Here is a 19,982-nt window from a genome sequence, read left to right as displayed (position 1 = left end):
AGAATAGCAGCCATGGTATGCTACCATCTTTTCAAAGGTCTCAATTGTTCAGAAGGACTGCCTGGATGTGGGAACTGAGTTAACTTTTGTTTATATTGTAAGATGCTATAAAATAACCAGATAAAGTTCTACTGACCTTATAGTCTTTAGTATACTCTGAAAGGTGAGCAAAAGGCAAGCTGATATTTCTCTATATAATTATGAATGTAAAGGTAACACATTTTGTAACAATATTGTTGATACATTCAAATCATATACCTAAATAATCTGAACAAAACTTGACCCCACTTATCTAGGTTTGACCACTAATTTGTTATAGAATATGCTTTTCCAGCTATGATCTGTAATAAACATATTCCTAAGCATATTAAATGCTTAAAAATAACAGGCTGGGAAATAGAATTAATATCTGCTTTAAATGCTACCTCAGTCAAATATGTGTGTGTATATATATGTGTGTCTGTATATATATAGGTACATACACACACACTTTGGGTGATATGATTTGATATTTGCAACAGTCACCCTATATATAGTAACTTAGCTAACTATTTTGGTGCTTTTGCTGCTGTTACATTTTGGGTGATATGCAGTAGATATAATGAGTCATCATTGGAATTTTAATTTATGTATTTATATATCACATATATCTTTTAAAATATTAAATATAATTCTCTATTTTACATTTAAGCTTATTTTACATCTCTCTACTATATTTTTTATTATGTTTTTAATATGAAATTTGTTGTCACGTTGGTTTCCATACAACACCCAGTGCTCATCCCAACAGGTGCCCTCCTCAATGCCCATCACCGACTTTCCCCTCCCTCCCAGCCCCCATCAACCTTCAGTTTATTCTCAGTTTTTAAGAGTCTTTTATGGTTTGGCCCTTCTCTCTCTAACTTTTATTTTTCCTTCCCCTCTCCCATGGTCTTCTGTTAAGTTTCTCAGGATCCACATAAGAGTGAAAACATATGGTATCTGTCTTTCTCCGTATGACTTATTTCACTTAGCATAACACTCTCCAGTTCCATCCACATTGCTACAAAAGGCCTTTCTCATTACATCTCTTTCTCATTACATTCTTTCTCATTACATCTCTCTTCTTTAAAATGCAAATGAAACATGCATGTAACCTTGCCATCTACGTTTCCTTTATAAATGTAACATGTACAATTGGAGAGAAGCTTTAGTGAGACCTTTACATTCATTGTGATTGTGCAGTAGTGGTAAGGTGTTCATGCTTTCATTGACGAGCAAGAGCCCACAAGATGTGAAAAGTTTGTGCAGCACTCATCCCACTACGTGGTTCCAACGTGTGGTCAAGTGCAGTGAGCAGCCTCAGACATACCAAAGGGCCAGGGCCTCCCTGTGCGGTTGCACAGACAGTAAGACAAGTCAGTCACGCTGCGCGACCTCTCCAGCACAGCGCGGGGGCGGGCAGATTTGGGCCTGGGTAATGTCGATGAGGAGCCGTCTACTGTCACAGAGGAGAACAAGCCTTATTCTTGTGCGTGGTCTTTGAGGACAAACCTATGAGTCTCTATGAATCTGCAGTGCACAGTACCACTGTCAAAACCCATTAATCTCCACCTGGCAACATGCTGTACATTTCTACAAGGTACTGCCGGAGGCTTTAACTTAATCCATGGTTGCTAAGTGCATCCGTTTAGAAACAGAGCTACCACCCAGCTAAAGCTAATAGCAGGGTTTGGGGAAAGCACATCGATTATTTGAAACAGTCCAAGCTAAAGGCATATTTGGAAGAACGGGCAGTTTGATAGATGATTTTTCCCCTTGAAACGTTGCACGTTGACATGGTACTTACCTCGGAAACCTGGGGCCTGCAGGGGCTTTGTTCCAAGTTCTGTGTGGGGCATGTTATGCTGCTGTAGCTTCCTTTTTGCTTCCAGGACAGGGTTTTCAAACTGTGTTCTTCTATTTATGTGGCTAAAAAATAAAATTTCAAATTAGGATAACAGTGGGGCAAAGTCATTTAAGAGAACATATGTATAGCTCTACAGAGAGCAGGCGATTAAGAGACACCTTATGTGATTAGTCAAGTCCCCCCCCCCCCCCCAACCCCCCCCCCCCCCGCATGAGGTCAGGCCTCTGCTGGCCCGTGGACAACTCACATTTCTGTGACAGAGGCAGAGTTCTCAATAGCTCGATCATATGTTATTGTATTTAAATCATGCATGATTCAGCCAAAGAACTAGAGTGTGCACTTGCTTTCTGGTCTGCTGTGAGATGAGTTTGATGCATTAAAACAAATGGTCAGGGGTGCCTGGGTGGCTCAGTCGGTTAAGCGTCCGACTTCAGCTCAGGTCATGATCTCACGGTTTATGGGTTCGAGCCTTGTGTTGGGCTCTGTGCTGACAGGGTGGAGTCTGCTTGGTATTCTCTGTCTCCCTCTCTCTCTCTGCTCCTTCCCCTCTCGTACTCTGTCCCTCAAAAATAAATAAATGTTCAAAAACATTAAAAAAATAAAACAAATGGTCAGCAAAGGAAATGTATACCAAATGGTGTTGAGAAGAATATCATCTCAGCTTTGCAAAGACCCCATATCTAACAAGATAAGTTAAATTCACTGATCACTAGTGACCAGCATTCACACTTTTTAGAGTCAGACAGACCTGGATTGAAGGGCTGGGATATAGAAGGAAAGATTCCCAAATATATTTATGGAAGTTGTAGAAATGTCTGTAGGAGGGCTGATGCTTAGATAAATCAAAAGTAGAGTATTTACATTGGATATGATGAGATGATAAACTCATAGATATCAGACTCATAGCTGTGGATCAGCTAACTTGAGGGCTTCTAGTATAAGAATCTCTTATAGTCTGCTTACAGTTTAATGAATTCTTGTATGAAATTTAGAGCTCCTTGTCCATGAAGAGGGTAGGAACCAACAACTCTGCCTCATGGCAGCACCACACAGCTCTTTTCTGTAGGATATAAATGCCCCCACAAGAAGGCTGACATATACACTGGTTTTGGTTCTTTGTACAAACAGAAATAGGATTATGGTATGAAAGCCTGAAGAGCAAAGAGAAGGTAGAAGAGGAACGAACAGGTCTGAGTACTTAACTCTATTTTAAGTGTAGTAGATACATTTTGTCAATGTAGTTAAGCAACAGTCCTGAATTTGAATCATTGCTGTTTTAAAGGCAATGAGACTGACACGTGGGAGGTCGGATAACTTATTCTAAATCTCCTGCCTACAAAGTGGCAAGGCTGGGATCTGACCATGCCTATTTCTAAAAGGCAATTCTTACCTACGTACCTTCTCTTTCTGATGTATTAGTTCACACTGGCAAGTGCACCCCTCCCCCCACAGAATCCTCTCATTATGTCTTCTAAAAGTACATATTAGAAAGAAAAGGAGGCAAAAGAAGCGAAGTCTCAACAACCAATTTTCTATTATTATAAATCAGATACTTCCTAGTGGGACAGAAAAGCAGTTGTCAGGAACGTGATTCCATGGCTGCAGTATCTAATTACTTCCTCACGGGGGTCGGGGAAGTGTAGCTGCCTGCCACACAGGCTCTTGAATCAATTGGCCTTGGATTCAAAAATCTAGCTCCACCACATGAATAGTTATGTGATTAAACCTTCATCTGTCGTATGGACATAATATTGCCTTCCTCCTGGGCAGGTTGTGAGGGTTTGATGAAATAGTGAGTACTGGTGCAGAGGATCAAACACAGACAGCTCAGTAACTAGCAGCAGCTGTTACCGCCCTGCCACCAGCATCACCGTCCCATCCTTACCATCACTGTCAGCATTTTGAGTCCATAGGCTTTATGGGATTGGGGGGGGGGGAGGAATTTAAAAGCCCTAGGCCTTCTCTCATATTGCTTCTGGTGCTATTTAGGAAGAGGGTGCTTTATAGCAATGCTTTGGTAATGGAAGTCACCAGTACGGAGTCCAAAGTAAGTCTGCCTTATGTAAAATTCTTTCCAATTGGAGGTAAATACTACTGTAATGCTCTTGTGCACAAAGGAGTCACCGTGATCTGTGGTGTGTAGTGAGCTATGGCGTGTGATCTTTCAAAGCTTCTTCACCCTGGAAACTCTGATACCCCCACTCCATTGCAGAAGGATCAGAGTTTGAGGTTTCTCTTCCATTTTCTCCACTTTTCATGTAACCTGCTTGTTAAAATCCCCTGAAGTCTTCCTATTACCCGAAGAAATATCATTCCTGACTTTGCCTTTCCTTATCTCTGTGGCTTCACCTTTGCTGCATCACCACATGCCCGTTTTGCTTTGACACACTTGGAGCTACTCTCTCAATGACAACACTAGGCCAGTGCTCTTATCCTTTCATGTGAGATTCAGTGATCAATACTGCAGCACTTGAAGCAAGACGACCTGGGTGTGATGTGGCATCTTGGACAAATTACTAAACTCCAGAAGCATCAATATTCTCGTATGCGAAATGGGGACATAACTATCTGCTTCTTGGGATTGCTGTGAAGATCAGAGAAATAAGGTTTGCAAAGCACAGATACATAGGGAGAACCCCACAATTGCCAGGTCTTAGTTACTGTTTATTCTTCAAGGCCTAGCTAGTCTTCATCCCTATTATAAATAAGTGCTGCTGTCAGGGTCATTATCATCACGATGCTCTTCCCATCTGGGCTTTAACTCCTTCCCTAGCTTCCCCTAGCAACATTGCCAACCTGTGTTCCACTCTTCCCCTTGGCTCTCATAAAACCTTGAACAGAATTCTCTTGTCCCAGTTTGTTTGTTTGTTTGTTTTCTTTAAAACTGTCTCATCATTAAGAGGATTTGGGAGCACTTTTAAGGCACAAAGTCAACAAAGTAAACAAAATCAGGCTGATGTTAGTTGAATCTAGGTAGAAGATCCATCAACAAACTTGATAATATAGGATCCTACTTGTTTACCCGTGTTATGTGACAAATGAGCTTTGAGCTTTCAGGCTGCTAATTCCACTGGAGAGAGAATCTAGTTATATTCTTCTGAGTATTTATGTTAAACCCAACATGTTCAGAGGACATAGTTACCGTTCCTGTTACCGTTATCTAGGTTTTGGATTAAAGAGGTTTTCGTGATGTGATATACAATATTCTAATAATAGTTTCACAATAATGAATTTCACGAACTATCATAACCATATCATACAGTAGTTTAATAATTGATTTTTGTGTTTATTTCCTTCCCTCTTTTTTTTTTTAAAGTTCTTTAGTAGTCTTCACTTAATTGGTTTATTGGTTGTTAATAAATTTGCAGCACAAGGAGAGGCCAAGGGTATGCTCCTAGCCAGGCTCCTGTGTGTGTGGGCTCAGGTAGGAGACACTGCCCTGGGGCAGGGCACAGTCCCCTGGTATCCCAAGGGATGGAAGGAAAAGGCCCTCACTTCTGAGGAATCTCCCGGATGAACACAGTGGCCAGTGAGCAAACAGAACCAGAGGAGCTAAATGAAAACAAGGGAGGGAGGGACAGATGAGCAGGGGTGGGGGAAGGCAGCATCCTCTGGTGCCCCCACCCCTGCCCATGGGGGCTCATTAGCCTGTGCCTGGGTCCAAATTGTGCACACCTGTGTACGTGTGCCATGTGTTCATCTTTGTATGCTAAGCAGTGGGCACAGTGAAAGACATTGTTTTTTGGTTAAATAACTAAATGATGAGTGTGTGTTTTAAAACTTGTTTACAAATATATGTTAGTAATTTTGAGAAACCAAGAGACTGCTTTGAAGTGTACTGAAGTATCAGCTTTCTTCATTTCCTGTCTGTTCTATTTCTGTTCTGCTAGGTCAGTGTTCATCACACGAGGAAACTTATCCTCCGAAAATACATTATAAGAGCATTCTGAGATACATTTCTATATACAGTTGGGTTCCTCCAACTGCCACCTGCATGTAATTATTTCCTTAGCAAAATCAATGTGTGGCCACCTGCTTTATGGACACTATTTTGAAAATACTCCATTCATCGTCAAAGTGAATTTCTAGAGTTCACAGAGAATGAAAATATCAATGAACCAGTCTGGCATGCCTTGTACCCCACAAATAGTGGAAGCTGGGTATGGCTTTAGTATCCTGAACTAATTGCTACAGAACATTCACATCATCATAAATGAAGTCATTCATTTAAAAGTTAAAATGCTCCCAAGCTTGAAAAGGCCTATCACAAAGAAATATGATTGTAGCTGAGTAAGAAAGCTTTGTCTTCCTTGTGCTTCCAAAATGAATAGTTTCAAGTCCTTTCAGCAAGGATTTGGGGGTCTTACAATGTGTACAAAGGATGTGAATGATAAATTCCACCATCCTTCTCATTGTTTAGGCTCTGTAAGATCATTGCTAGCTATTTCATCTTGCTTCCATATAGACCAGGAACCTGGGGTGCTACCAAGAGTTCTTGCCCTTTAATTATATCTAGCCTATTGTCATTGTACTAATAGAATCTTTAGGTGGTACCTGCTAAGGGGATAAAAGCCATATTCTAAAGTGGGTATATTCTAACAACCTAATTTTCTTTTCACAAGAACTACTGACATGAGATGCTTCCATGTTGGAATGGCAAAGGGATCAGGGTGTTCAAGGATGAGGTTCGTCTTTGCCTTTGTGCTCACTCATTTGCAGCCTAACTGCCTCCTTTCACTATGGAAGGGAAACTTAAAATAAGTTCATCTGTGGCAGTGCTTTGTAGTTCTGAACAAACCCGAGGAGCTTAAAAACAAGCAAACCAACAAAAACACAAAGAGAGAAGACTCAAGCCCATGCTAAATCAACAGAGCCTTAATATCAGAATGAGCTATAGGCATTGGCATTAACAAAACTTCCCAGATAGCACTAGTGTGCAACTAGGGTTGCAATCTCCTCTGGAGTTAGACGCTGAGAAGGTGTGAAAAGGTAGTTGAATAAGGAATTTCTTGCCTGATAAGATTGATGTGGAAGTCTCCTTTTCTCTATGTGGCCTTGGGGAGTACTAGGAAATGCTATATTGGCTCCAGAGGAGAGGACTTATGATATCACAAGTTTCACAACGTGCACGGAGTGGGGGGGGGGGGGATAATATTTGCAACTGATTGGATGATATGCTACTCAAAGTAGTCCCAGGTCAGGTTCCTGTTTGACTTGCCACCTCCTTCACTGAGGGAATAGGAGAAACAGGAGTAAAGTTGGACATCCTAAGCCCATCAGTACACACAGGACAGGTCAGCTGAGGGTCATCAAGGCCACCATCTGACCCTCACTACCAGTGCTGCCTCCATTTTCCAGTCTCTTCATGCCCCACCTTGCTTCTCCTGGGTTTTTGGAGATTAGTTCACAGTCACAAATGACATCTTCTGTACCCACTGGCTACTCTCCCACCATCTTGACTAAAATTGAAAGTTTAGAAATAGACCTTTGGGTTGATGTGAGAGAGACAAGGGAATAGCTTTCAAGTAGAGACTGTACCGCAGCTGAAATATTTACAAGGTGGTCAAGGTGGTTACACGAATTACTTTAAGGTAATGATGAGGTGGCCAGCTCTCAATAAATATTTGTTGAGTAAGTGCATGGATGGGAGGCAGGCATCCATGAAAGGTGATAGATCTCATTGGTTTTTCCAGTTTAACTGTCTCGTGAAATATATCTTGTGACAGAACTTTATGTGAAGTTTAGGGCCAGGTCATGTGATAGAACCAATCTGCATTTGGTTGAAGACTCATAAAACCCTTCAAAACAGAAAATCTTCCAAGACACTCTTGTGATAGGTGAAAATGTCAGCCTACTATGAAGATGGAAGATTTGGATCTGAGAGGCTCATTACTAGTAGCTGCTACCTTGTGTTACCCTAGAAATGTGCTCATATGGAAAAGCACTATGTTAGGGACAAAATGAGGGAGCCCACAGAGGCAGCCACTCAGCATTGAGCGTGGAAGATTGGTTTGGGATTTTGGGTTGCAGCTTAGTATATCATTCCTTGTATGTAATCTTGCTCCTTTAGGGGTTTCCCAAAATGTATTTCACTTGGAGCATTTAAAAAAATATAAAATAATTCCTGAATGGAATTGGAGTGTGAATCTCCTGGTTCCTTGGAATTCCCTAGGTTTTCTGTGACCCCAATTCGGATTCCCATGCTTCTGGGTGGTCAGAAAAGTCTGCATATTACCTCCTCACATCTGAACCCCTAGACTGTAGCTGCATTGGTGAACACATACATTGTATCCTCCCTATGCATAGTTTATTCATTTTATAACAAGCCTTGAAAAGACTCCATAAAGTTTTCTCTACTATGAAGTTTCAAGTAGTAAAAACTATTTCATGCCTTGGAAACTAAGAGAAGATAATAACCCTATGGGGATCTCCTGGGGCCAACCCTCTTCCCAGAACGCAGGGTAGGATGTTAACACCTTAATCACTATAGACATGTTGCCGGGATTCCCATCCAAGCTCTACTAGGTGTGTGACCTTGGGGACATCATTTACCCTCTTTGTGTTTCAGAATTTTTCATGTGTAGAGTTGGGATAAAAGTAATATCCACCTCATAGAGTATGCATATTAAATGAATTTAAGTGAATAAATCACTTCAGACCAGTACCTGGATATAAGTAGTCAATAAATGCTATCATGATTCATCAAATATTTGTTTCTCAAATACTCTTTGCTCGGCACTATAGAAGAAGGTGCAGGGAGGGGTAAAGATCAACCAGACATGTAGTCTAGTAGGAGAGATAAAACAGGAACAAAAATAATTATAAAATAGGGCTTACATAATACAAAATATGCCTTACAGAGATTTGAAACGCTAATTTTTAAAAGTACTAGTCTAAAGACAAATGTTTTAAATATATTTTATTTTAAAATAGGAGCTTTGGATAAATGGAAGAATTGAATCTATTTTGCTAGGGGCATTTAAAAAAAAACAGAATAATTGAATCCCACCTCTGGAAAGATTTCTTCCCAATTCTAACACTTAAGTGATAATTTTCTTCCTATAAATGTCCATTCATTATGCCCTACTGTACCTGAGGGTAATGTGAGTTTGCTTTGTGAATGTGGGTGGGAAGATTGAGTTATTCACATATTACTTGCTCCTTCTTTTCCTGGACAAAAGGGTGTCTGACCTGGGGATATAGTGTGCAGGTGGGAGGCAGAATCATAGCTAACTGAGAAGAGTATCCACATATTAGCACTGAAATTCTCACAGCTGAGGAGTCTGTCCTCCATTTTTCATGAGTCTGAACTTACCAAACGTGGATATATTTTCAGATAAATGAACTCTCTCCCCCCTTCTCCAGCAGTAGTGTTAAGTTACTTGGTTAAGACATTGACCTGCAATGTGTATTTTATATATAAGGGGCATTCATCTCTTATCCATTACTACTTACCAATTACACAGAAAACTTGATATTTTACTCCTAGCAGAAATAGCACTGTGCACTGTCAATCATGTCATGAAGCCCCCAGGATGTACAAGATACATAGACTCATTTTCAAAAATTTCAGAGCCACTGGGCATGCATTTAAAAATATTTTCTATCCATCCCCTTCTTGTTCCCATAAAACATCTCTTTTAAATGTTATTGCTGGGTGCAATGTTATTATCAAAGGTATTTCTAAACTCGCTTCTCAATTGAGCAAAAAAAAGTGAGTTATAAACTTAAAGGTAAGATAGAGCTTATCTAGAAGGAAACTAGAAGACTGCACTATTCCAGGATCTTTCTGTATTAAGAGCCAAGACTAATACATCATCTTCCACTGGTATCTGCCAACAATGATTGAATGGCTTTGTCCTTCAAGTCTCATATTTAAGTTCATTAATTTATCAGTGTGCCAGGCGCTGGGGACACAAACATGACTATGACACAATTCCTTCACCGACAGGGCACATTACTCCACTGGGGAGACAAACAAGTCAGGTGACCAGCCACCTCAGTTCCTAGGACTAAGGGATTTCTCAGGGCATGAGACTTTAAGTTTTAAAACTGGGACAGTCCTGGGTAAATTGGGACGAGAAGAAAAGGTGACTTTTCTGCTGGTTCAGAGAAAGCCTCAGAAAAAGGGGACACTGGAGGAGGCTCTAGAATGCATTTTGCCAGATGGAGAGGGGGCATTTGAGGAAGAGAGTAGGGGACACAAAAGCGTTTAGGAATATTCAGTTTTGTTTAACTAGAGTAGAAGACAAGTGAATACACAGATGCACATGATTGCCTGTGGCTGGTGTGGGAGCCGGAGGTAGAGCAAGAGGATGAAAGCTACAAGACTGGAAAACCAGTTCCAAGTCATGGTATGGGGGTTGGTTTTGTCAGCAAGTCTCCCTACTTCCATTATGACTTAAGTCTAATGGATAGCTGTAGCTCTGAAAGTCTTCATCATGGAGGATATGCCTTATTCCTGAACTTGCGGGGGGGGGGGTGCATTATGAGTTTTACCATATCAGCCAGATTGGAAAATTGTGGTGCTCCCTAGAATTCTCAATCCTTTCAGCACCATTTTACTGGTCACCTCCAATGCACTAGGTATTGTTCTTTCCTGGATGAATAAGAGGTGCTCCAGGACTATGAAGAATACCTTTGTCCAGGGAACTAGACATTATCATGTGCTGGGAGGTATGAGAATAACCTGACCTGTAATATACTCTGTGTGTTGAACTGGATTGTTATTGATTAATAAATTATTTATGTGCTGTTAAAATGTGAATCATGCTATAGTGTTAAGTCCTCTGAACTGCATACATCACTCACATATAAGGATAGACATACAAAGCCATGGATACAGGAACACTTTGGAGCCTGACTCCAAGGACAGTCAAAGAATTAGCAAAGACACTCAGAATAGTGAGGAATCATGCAGACAACATCACCAATATCTGCAATTAACCAGGAAGGAGGAAGCCAGGGAAAGAGTGCTAATAAATGGGGGATGGACAAGACTGGGGGCAGTACTGTGGCCGATTCTCACAGTCAACTGGACATGAAGATAATTCCAATTCCATCTGGTACCAAAACTCCCAACATTTCCAGGTCCAATAACCATAGTGAGAAAGATATTAAAACATATTATGTTTGACTATTGGGTCTTTATTACTGCCTGGACTGGGGGAAATCAAATATATAGCTATTCCTTTTACACACTGGAAAGTGATGCAGGAGGAACTAGAAAGCCAACCAACAAACAAAAAAACACTCTTATTTTGATACTTGGCATAAACTTTCACTATGATACCATGGGGCCTGAGTGTGGGCAGAAGGCTCTCGTTCTGGGAAGGTAAGGACCCTGGGAAGAAAGGCATGGGAAAAAAAAATAAAGAAAGTAGTGGGAATAGAGAATAAAGGTTTAGCAGAACTAAGAGCAAAGAAAGGTGGAAATGAATTACTCCACGGTTGTTTTCAATAGGTTGTTTTTTGTAGGACAAGTATTGTTGCAGAGTTTCACATAATTAGCATACAACGTTTAAAATTATGCCATTACTGTAAGAGCAAAGCTTCATACAGATTAGATGATAGTTCCATGTAGCTGTAATGGGGTATGTATTTTCACATAACGTGTTTGTTCCTTTTCATAATACGCACCAGGAAGGCAAATTTAGGCTCCCACATCGGGCTGAGTTTATATTTTTCATTCTGAATCGTTAAATAAAGATGAAAGGTGTGATGTTGAATATTTCAGAAGCGCATTCCATTTTGCAGTTTTAAAGTTACTTAGTTCCTGTTCTGATTTAAATTATTTAATAGATGCCACAATTTGGGGAGAAAACAATTGTTTGAAGAAAGAATGTCAGCCTTGTAAACAAAGGAGAAAATAAAGGGAGAATGGTGAATGGTAGAGGGAGTGGAACTATTATTCATTGAACAAACACTATATGCCAAACCCTCAGCTAAACAGGCTCCGTACTTTTAATTCATGTGGTCTTCAAAGTGGGTAAATGATTTTCTGCAGATCTCACAGCAAGGGGCAGGTGTGTGATTCAAGCCCAGCTCTGTGTAGTGCCAAATCCAACAATACTGATTTATGTGGTTCTGACACAAATACACACTTTTCAAATGACATAATTTACATATATACAGGCATGGACTATGTTTGTAATCCTTAATATACTTTATCCAGGCGATTCTCAACTACTTTTCACCAGAATTCATTGTGAAACTGGTAACTTTCACAGTATTGTAAATTACAACAGGGAAATGGATGCAAAAAGGGCAAAAAATTTTAAAATATGGCACATTATTTTGATTATGAAATGATTTTGTTCTTTTTAGACCACCCATAGATTATGTACATAGAAATGGGGACTTAGGTTTCATAAGAAAACGTGTGTGTGTGTGTGTGTGTGTGTGTGTCTGTTTTGCATACTGTGAAAAATGAAATGGTAATGAGAATATGGGTGAGGAACTAGGAGCCCTGGCTTTGCATAATGCGGTTTTTAAACCAGAAAAGTCTCCTTCAAGGATTGCCTTTCAGATTCACTGAGGGTTAATCTTAACTCAATTTTCTTGAACTCTGCTCTTTAAACTGTGGAAGTCGAACATAAGTCATGTCTCTGGCAATTATGATATCGATCATAAGATGATTCGGCACTAATATTTATGAACAGGTTAAGGTTGTATGTGAGTGAGAATGAGGGAGTCAATAATAACACAAATATGCATGTCTTGTCTCAAATTTGATAAGGGCATGTGAGGTCCTACTGAGGTCCAGTGATACAATAAGAAATGAAAATGAGATACTTACTCAGCAGGAAATTTCTTACATGGTAACACAGTGGAATCTAGAGAACTGCTCAACTCTCTCCCTGGCACATAAAGGTTATCTGTGAGCTGTGGACTCATGAGGAAGAACAGGGGTGAGGGGCGCCATCTGCACTCTCTGCTATCCTCAATCTCACGTGTGCATCTAGGGTTTCACTAACATGAAAGCCACTTACAATGAGTCTGAGTTGTCATTCTCTCCTAGTTTTGAGACCCAATCAGTATTCAGAGTTTAAGCTACATTTGAAGGTGGAATCCACCACTCACTACCTTTGTGAAGTTCCCCTTATACCTCTGAACTGCAATGGCCCATCTGTAAATATCCTACTTACTTCATGGGAGTATTTTGAGGAGCACACAGAAAAAGTGTATGAAAGCATTTAAAGATGGAACATTATAGAAATTTAAGTTGATTTTAATGTTATTTTATATTTAGAGTCTGAGAGTTAACTAGAGCTTAAATATGGACAACATAAAGTCTCTAAATTCCTGTCCTGGGCTGTAATTCTATTCTCATCTTGTAGTTTGATGGCTTGACTTCTAGAAGTTTCTCCATCCATGAAACATGAATAATAGCATCTAACATAAAGTTTTGTGGTGATGATTTAATGAGTTATGTAAGATACCAACTATCTACCAAGTAGGTAGGTACCAACTTAATAGATGCTAGCTATTAATATTACTTTTCTGGGTTGACTAATAGTTACTAAGTATTTACACATTAAGTCAATGTCACAAAGTAAACTACTAAGTAATGTTACAGAAAAAAAAAGAAAATAATTCCTATCACTTTATCTATCTGAAAATATATTCACCTTTTTTTTTGCACCTAATTAAAATGGAAGAAAGGGAAGTAAGAACAGGATGAGGGGACTTTGTCAGCCTCCATACGTGAGTGTTGTGCTTAATGGAAATCTGAACTAATGTTTTAACATTATGATGAACTTAACAAATGGTGCTTAATAAGCTGTCAGAAACTACATACCTAATGGTGAGTTTCTTCTAGACTACATTAGTGCAAAACTAATTTCACTGGTTCATCACAGCAAATTGACTTTCTTTTGCCTGTATGTAGTAGAGCTGGCTAACCTTCTAAGCCACAGCGTAGAGTATTTTTTTTTCCCCTGACAATTTTGAAGTTCATCTTATGTAGCTAGATTGAATTTAAATGTGAAATCTTATAATATAGATCTTTTTTAATCCACCTGTTTTTAGTATACAATTAGCTGAATCTATTTTAATATCATTTGGTCTAATTAAATGCAAAGTCACCTGTTAAACACTACTAATAAATAATGTTTAACAATATCGCTTCACATCATAAGGGGAAAACAACATTCCCTTCGAATGTATTCAGCTTTGATAATAGTTCTTACCCTGACTTTTTGTTTATAAGCTTATATTTATCTTTCTGCCCTTTTAATGACAATTGTAACCACCATCTCATGTCTGTAGATACGAAGTACATTTATATTTTTTCCATAGCTTTGTGAGGAGATTCTATTATAATAATCCACCCTTTTTGGAAGCCTTCTTTCCATAACACTCATGTGATGGGATGGTTAAAACCATTAAAATAAAATTCAAAAAGTGGTAATGTATATGTTATTGTCTAGCCAAATAACAAGTGGAAATTGAAAGAAAATGCTTTCAGATTTTAAGTATTCTTTGATCAGCAGTTATAATGAGAAAATAATGAGGCTCACACAGGAAAATGGCCAAAATTATCCTTGTTAACACAAGGTACAGTAGATATTCCTTGAACTAGCAGAGACCTTAGCAATCACCTAATCCAAACCGCTCATTTGACAGATAAAAGCCAGGGAGGTTAAGTATAATTTTGCACTTGCCTGTGAATTCAAAATCATGGATGCAAAAAGGACAAGTATTACTAACATCATGGTCTGTGACACAGCATGAATTTTGAATACCATTATCTGTATATTGAAAAAGACGAGACTAAAGTTCTCATGTGGGGGTGGAGGGGCATTACATTTTACCCATTTAGGGTGACCATCCTCTGTTTTATTCAATAATAGGCTGCCCAAAGGATGACATCAATAGGCCACTTCCTGGGTTTGACTAAGTTCCCTCATCCCTGACAGTACTAACATCTCTCTGAGCTGAATGTGATTCTAGTTATGTATCCATTAAAGATCTAAAAAGGCCTAAATGCCAGCCAAGTACTTTAATTCCAGAAAGAATTCTTTTCTAACACTGGGGGAAAAAATGGCTGTGTTGTTTCAGTATGCTAGTTTTCTACTTGCTGTGATCCTGAGGGATTTTTAGGATAATTTTGACTCCATGGAATTTTCACTTTATGTGCTAACTTTAGAACTTAGTCTAAGATAGGACTCCAAAGTATGTGATGATACGGATTGGTAGCATGAGACAACAATCTGCAGTTCACCCACAAGAAGCCTAGCATGTTTAATCCAGAGAGAGAATAGCTAAACTATAGAAGCTAACTGTTCTACAAATTATAGAATAATAACAGTGACCTTGGGGTGCCTGGGTTGGTCAGTCGGTTAAGTGTCTGACTTCAGCTCAGGTCATGATCTCATGGTTCATGAGTGGGATAGCTCATGAGTGAGATAGCTCAGAGCCTGGAGCCTGCTTTGGATTCTGTGTCTCCCCCTCTCTCTGTCCACCCCCCTCCTCTCTCTCTCTCAAAAATAAATAAACATTAAAAATTTTAAAAAGAAAGAATAATAACAATGATCTCTTTATGTGTTATATAACATTGCCTTGGCTTGGCAAGAGGCAAACAGGATTGTCCAGTTGAAGATAGTAGCAGCTTTCTGATGTGTTGCCTTGCTATGAACTCCATTGGACTGGAGTCCCCTCCTCCAATGGCAGGGACAGCAATTCCCACAGGGCTGTAGGTCTTCTCAGTGCAGGAATAATATCCTCCACACAGCTCATATCCAGCTCAAAGGGTTGTCTGCAACTGCCTTGAACAGCAGGTCCCCCAAATGCAGACTGTCTTCCCTGCTGTTCCCAAGGCTATTTTCAAGTTCTCATGGTCCTATAAAAATGGTGGAGAAGGAAGAAGCATGATCTTTCCTCAGGAGCACACAGCATGGTGTTTCTGGTTGTGACTACTCCTGTCCTCTTTCTCCCTGTAATGCTGAGGGCTCAGGAACTGTGTCCCTCACACTGCTGCCTCCATGACAAGTTCCTCTGCTCTGTTCTACCTGGTGTGCTACTGGGCTATATGCCTATGCTTCACCTCTGCAGAAGCACCTGACAAGAGCCTGATTTAATTTGCTAGATTCATAAAAAAATGCCTAAAGACAAAAAAAACCCCAAAGTTTTACAAATATATTCATAAATATATTCTCAAAGAAAAGTTGATGCTGGAGTAATAATTCCCCTGTCTTTCATTACTGACTTCAAGACAAAGAAAATAATTCATTAGAATTGTAAAAATTGTCTTAAAAAACATTTATATGTAACTCTGATGCCAAGGGTGAATAATTCATTGTTATTTCTAAAATTCCATTTGCAATTAAACCAATTTAAACTTCTGGATGCTCAGAACATTCTTTATTTGGAACCTGAAGGTTTGTTAAATAAGGTGGTTTATGAGATCAAACAGTTTCTAATAAGAGTGTTTTTAATTAGAAGTTTTCTTTCCTTCATTTGAAAAGACATTCAGGGGAGGAGAAGGTAACTAGAATACAGAACACATTTTGATCATATTAGAATGAAGCAGCAGTGGTGAAGGGCCTCACAGCATGACAAATTATCTCTGATCTCAGGTGAGGGATGGATGAGGGGTGTGCATTCAGATCCCGACTGGATGGTAGTGGTAAGAAGAAAGATTGGACATGGGACTTCACTTTGATTGAAAGGATCACAGTTTAAAAATATTTGAGGGAATCTGGCATAAAGAGTAAAAGGAAGCCATAAGCCTTTCTTCTGATCTGTGGTTCAACTGTAGTGTTAGGAAAGTAAATTAATAGCCAGTTGAAATTTATACAATATGAGTGAGTAGTACAGAGGAGGTAAGTAGGAATCGCCAATTACATACTATCAGAAATGCTAATGTAGGGTGCCTGGGTGGCTCAGTCAGTTAAGTGTTCAACTCTTGATCTTGGCTCAGGTCATGATCTCATGACTTGTGAGATCGAGCCCCATATTGGGCTCTGTGCTGACAGCATGGAGCCTGCTTGGGATTCTCTCTCCCTGTCTCTCTGCCCCTTCCCTGCTCATGCGTGTGCATTCTCTCTCTCTCTCTCTCTCAAAAATAAGTAAATAAACATTTATCTATATATCTATAGCTATATATATTTTTTAAAGAAATGCTAGTGTAAAATGCAAAGAGGATGTGTATGAAGCTAGGGTGTTCCTCACTTATAAGACCAGATTGCTTGTTTCTTCCAGGCTGAAAGGAGTGACAGCACAAAGGAAGAAACTGGCCTGGCTCAGAGCAGAGGAGGTAAAAATATAAAGCTGCTGACTTAGCAAAACAGTTACTTGTAGTTCAGAAGAGATCAAATGTCCCACATTTATTTCAATAGACCTGTTCCCTTTGTTCAGCTGTGAAATGAGCTGATTTATACTTGTTTAATGAATATGAGAAAATATTTTGTCAGGTAAAGACATTTTATATTAGTATAGAAATATAGCTACTCTACTGAACAGTCTCTCTTTGCTGTATAGGGCATCAGACTTCATCAAACTTCAGCCTAACTGGCCAGATGTCCTTGGAGAACTCAGTGAAGTCTTCAGAGGACTTGTCCCCTTGTTTGTAAATGTTGTGACTGTCATTTGGGATAATGGATGTGAAAGCACATTAAAAGTTAAAATAATGCCTTAAACATTACTATTTCTACTATTACTTTCACAAATCCCAGCTATATGAGATTACATATACAATAGATAATTATGACCAGAATAACGTCCTTAGGAATTAGTCTGAAACCTCAATCCCTTTGGAAGCCACAGAAGCATCATACTCTGCAGTCCTTGCTTTATGATTTCAATGGGCTTACGGAATGATCACTAATTCTAAAGAAACACCGTTCTTTATTCCATGTGGCATGCTCTCACCATGAAATTAAATGGCATCTTCCTTACAAATCAAATCATTTCCCTTAGAGTTGTTCACTTTTGGGGGTATAGTGTAATCATGAACGAACTGCAGAAGTAATGCCATAAGGAGAAGCCTTATCCATGTTATTGGGACACACAAAATAAAAATAACTAACATTTATTGAGCACTTGCTCAATGCGTGTCAATTCTAAGCACCAACTGTCGCATGAGACTATCCAGGTTCAAATTCTGGCTCTATTATTTAGCACCTGTAAAACTATCTGTACCGCAGTTTCTTTCTAAAGTGAGGATAACAATACAGACTTCAAAGGTTTTTTGTTTTTGTTTTTTGCGAGGATTAAATGAGCTAGTATGTGTAAAGTGCTTTGAATACCACTTGGCATGTGGTAAGCTCACAATAAAAGGTCTTCCTCTCCTCTCCTCTGTGCCTTCCCTCTCCTTCTCCCCCTCTTCATCCTCCTCCTCCATGATGTGTCTACTCAAGATCTCCCAGCTGGGAAGCTGCAGGACTGGCATACTGTGAAACTCTGTAGCCCATACGCTTGGCTACTAACTGATAGTAAATGATATTACCAAATGCTATTGACAAGATTTGGAGTTCACCATAGCATAGAACATCACAGAGCAAGTGCATGGTACTTCAGTTTAGCATCTTCTCTTGCATACATTTGTAAGTTGGGGAAAGGATTTCTTTGTTAAACAGCTGTTTTGATAGCATTAAGAAAAGTTTGCCAGTGTTTGACAGAAAAAAACTGAAAGTTTGAAAAAGTAACTTTCAGTATAGGAAAAAAAAGTCTCTAAGGACAAACAAGATTTTAAAAGGGTACTCTTATCTGTTTATTTCTAATTGGAAATGTTTTACCTTCATGCTGACTTTTAAAAAAGTCTAAAGTTGGGAAGTTTTTTCTTGGAAAATTTAGAAAACTACTCAAAGGCATGAAGGAGGGAAACATTCTTAAGATATGGTATTGAGTTAAAATCCTCTCTAACTGCTTTCCAACTTGCAACATCATGACGAATACTCACCATTAACCATGAAATGAATGTGATTTTCCTTTTACATTTAATGTTACATTGAGGATATTATGCAGTATCTTTCAGACTTTCTGGAATTGTGTACAAGTAACATTTTATGGTAGCAGATGCGTGACATCACATGAAAAACTTATAAAACCTTTACATGAAAATCACATCTGTCAGTCCCCACTATCATTTTAACTGTGGTTATATGGTTTGCTTCTCCGTCTGTGACAGAGGAGGCAGCTTTGCCTGAAAGCTGTTCCAGGAAATTGTGTCTTCTGGACTAGCTAGTTAAGCAAATTGTGTAACTGCCATTGAAACCAAAATGTACCCAGCAGACATAATTTCACAAAAGAGGAGAAAAAAACCACATTTGTACAAAAGTCACAGCTGTTCAACTCTACATTTTGCACTTTTCTCATTGAAAATTTTTTTTCTCTTCTGTATGAACAGTGACAGTTACATTTCTAGTTAGCAACTGTAGGCCTTCTTAATACATTGCTAAGTACTGTGCTATCATGGATTTGGCGTCTGTCAGAAGAAATCGGGCTAACTTCTGCCTGCTGTTCCATAGAATAGAAACTTGGTCCATCTGCCCTGTCTGCAGATGAAATAAGGGAAGATGTTGAGTAGGGCCCATTGTTCTCTAAAATGCAGAGCTGTGCGGCTGCCTCTGCTGCTCCAAACTACTGCCAACATCCCATGTTAAGGTCCACACAATATGAACTCTTCTTCTTTCAGGTCTTACAAATCTTAATCCTGGTGGTCACCTTGTCCAGAGTCACTCTCAAGTCATTGCTAATGGAGCTAAAGGCTCAGAATGCTTGGGTCAGGAGATGGTCTCAGGATGCCTGGGTGGCTCAGTTGGTTAAGTGTGCAGCTCTTGATCTCGGCTCAGGTTCCTGGGATCGAGCCCTGAGTTGGGCTCTGTGCAGATGGCGAGGAGCCTGCTTGGGATTCTCTCTCCCTCTCTCTCTGCCCCTTCTCTGCTTATGCATGTGCTTTCTCTCTCTCAAAATAAATAAATGAAATTTAAAAAATGTAAAAAAAAAGTCTCGCAGGCTGTGTGCGACATGACCTCCCCTTGTTGGACACCTTCCTTTCACTGTGAACCTGTACTAGAGGTGGGCCAGGGAGATGTTCTCTAGGGACCCCTCATTCTTCTTAGTGATGAGTTTCAGAGGCTTGTTCAGACCA

General features: G+C 39.5%; 1 protein-coding gene across 11 annotated transcripts in view; it reads right to left on the bottom strand.

Moving 5' to 3' along the window:
- The window catches only part of MAGI2 (membrane associated guanylate kinase, WW and PDZ domain containing 2), a 1,355,992-nt gene that overhangs the window by 318,212 nt on the left and 1,017,798 nt on the right, over positions 1 to 19,982 (bottom strand). For 8 of the 11 annotated variants that reach the window (XM_086696830.1, XM_086696832.1, XM_086696831.1 and 5 more), the window contains 2 exons: positions 1,829 to 1,950; positions 1,352 to 1,480 (listed from right to left, as the gene is read on the bottom strand). In XM_086696830.1, the coding sequence (XP_086552956.1) occupies positions 1,352 to 1,480; positions 1,829 to 1,950 (251 nt within the window). The remainder of the gene's footprint in view (positions 1 to 1,351; positions 1,481 to 1,828; positions 1,951 to 19,982) is intronic. The other 3 variants (XM_086696834.1, XM_086696835.1, XM_086696841.1) reach the window with 1 other exon arrangement.

Source organism: Puma concolor, chromosome A2 (assembly GCF_028749965.1).
Source record: "Puma concolor isolate L17-30 chromosome A2, mPumCon1.1.hap2, whole genome shotgun sequence".
In the NCBI taxonomy this organism is placed as follows: domain Eukaryota; kingdom Metazoa; phylum Chordata; class Mammalia; order Carnivora; family Felidae; genus Puma; species Puma concolor.
This window is presented reverse-complemented; position numbering and strand designations above follow the sequence as displayed.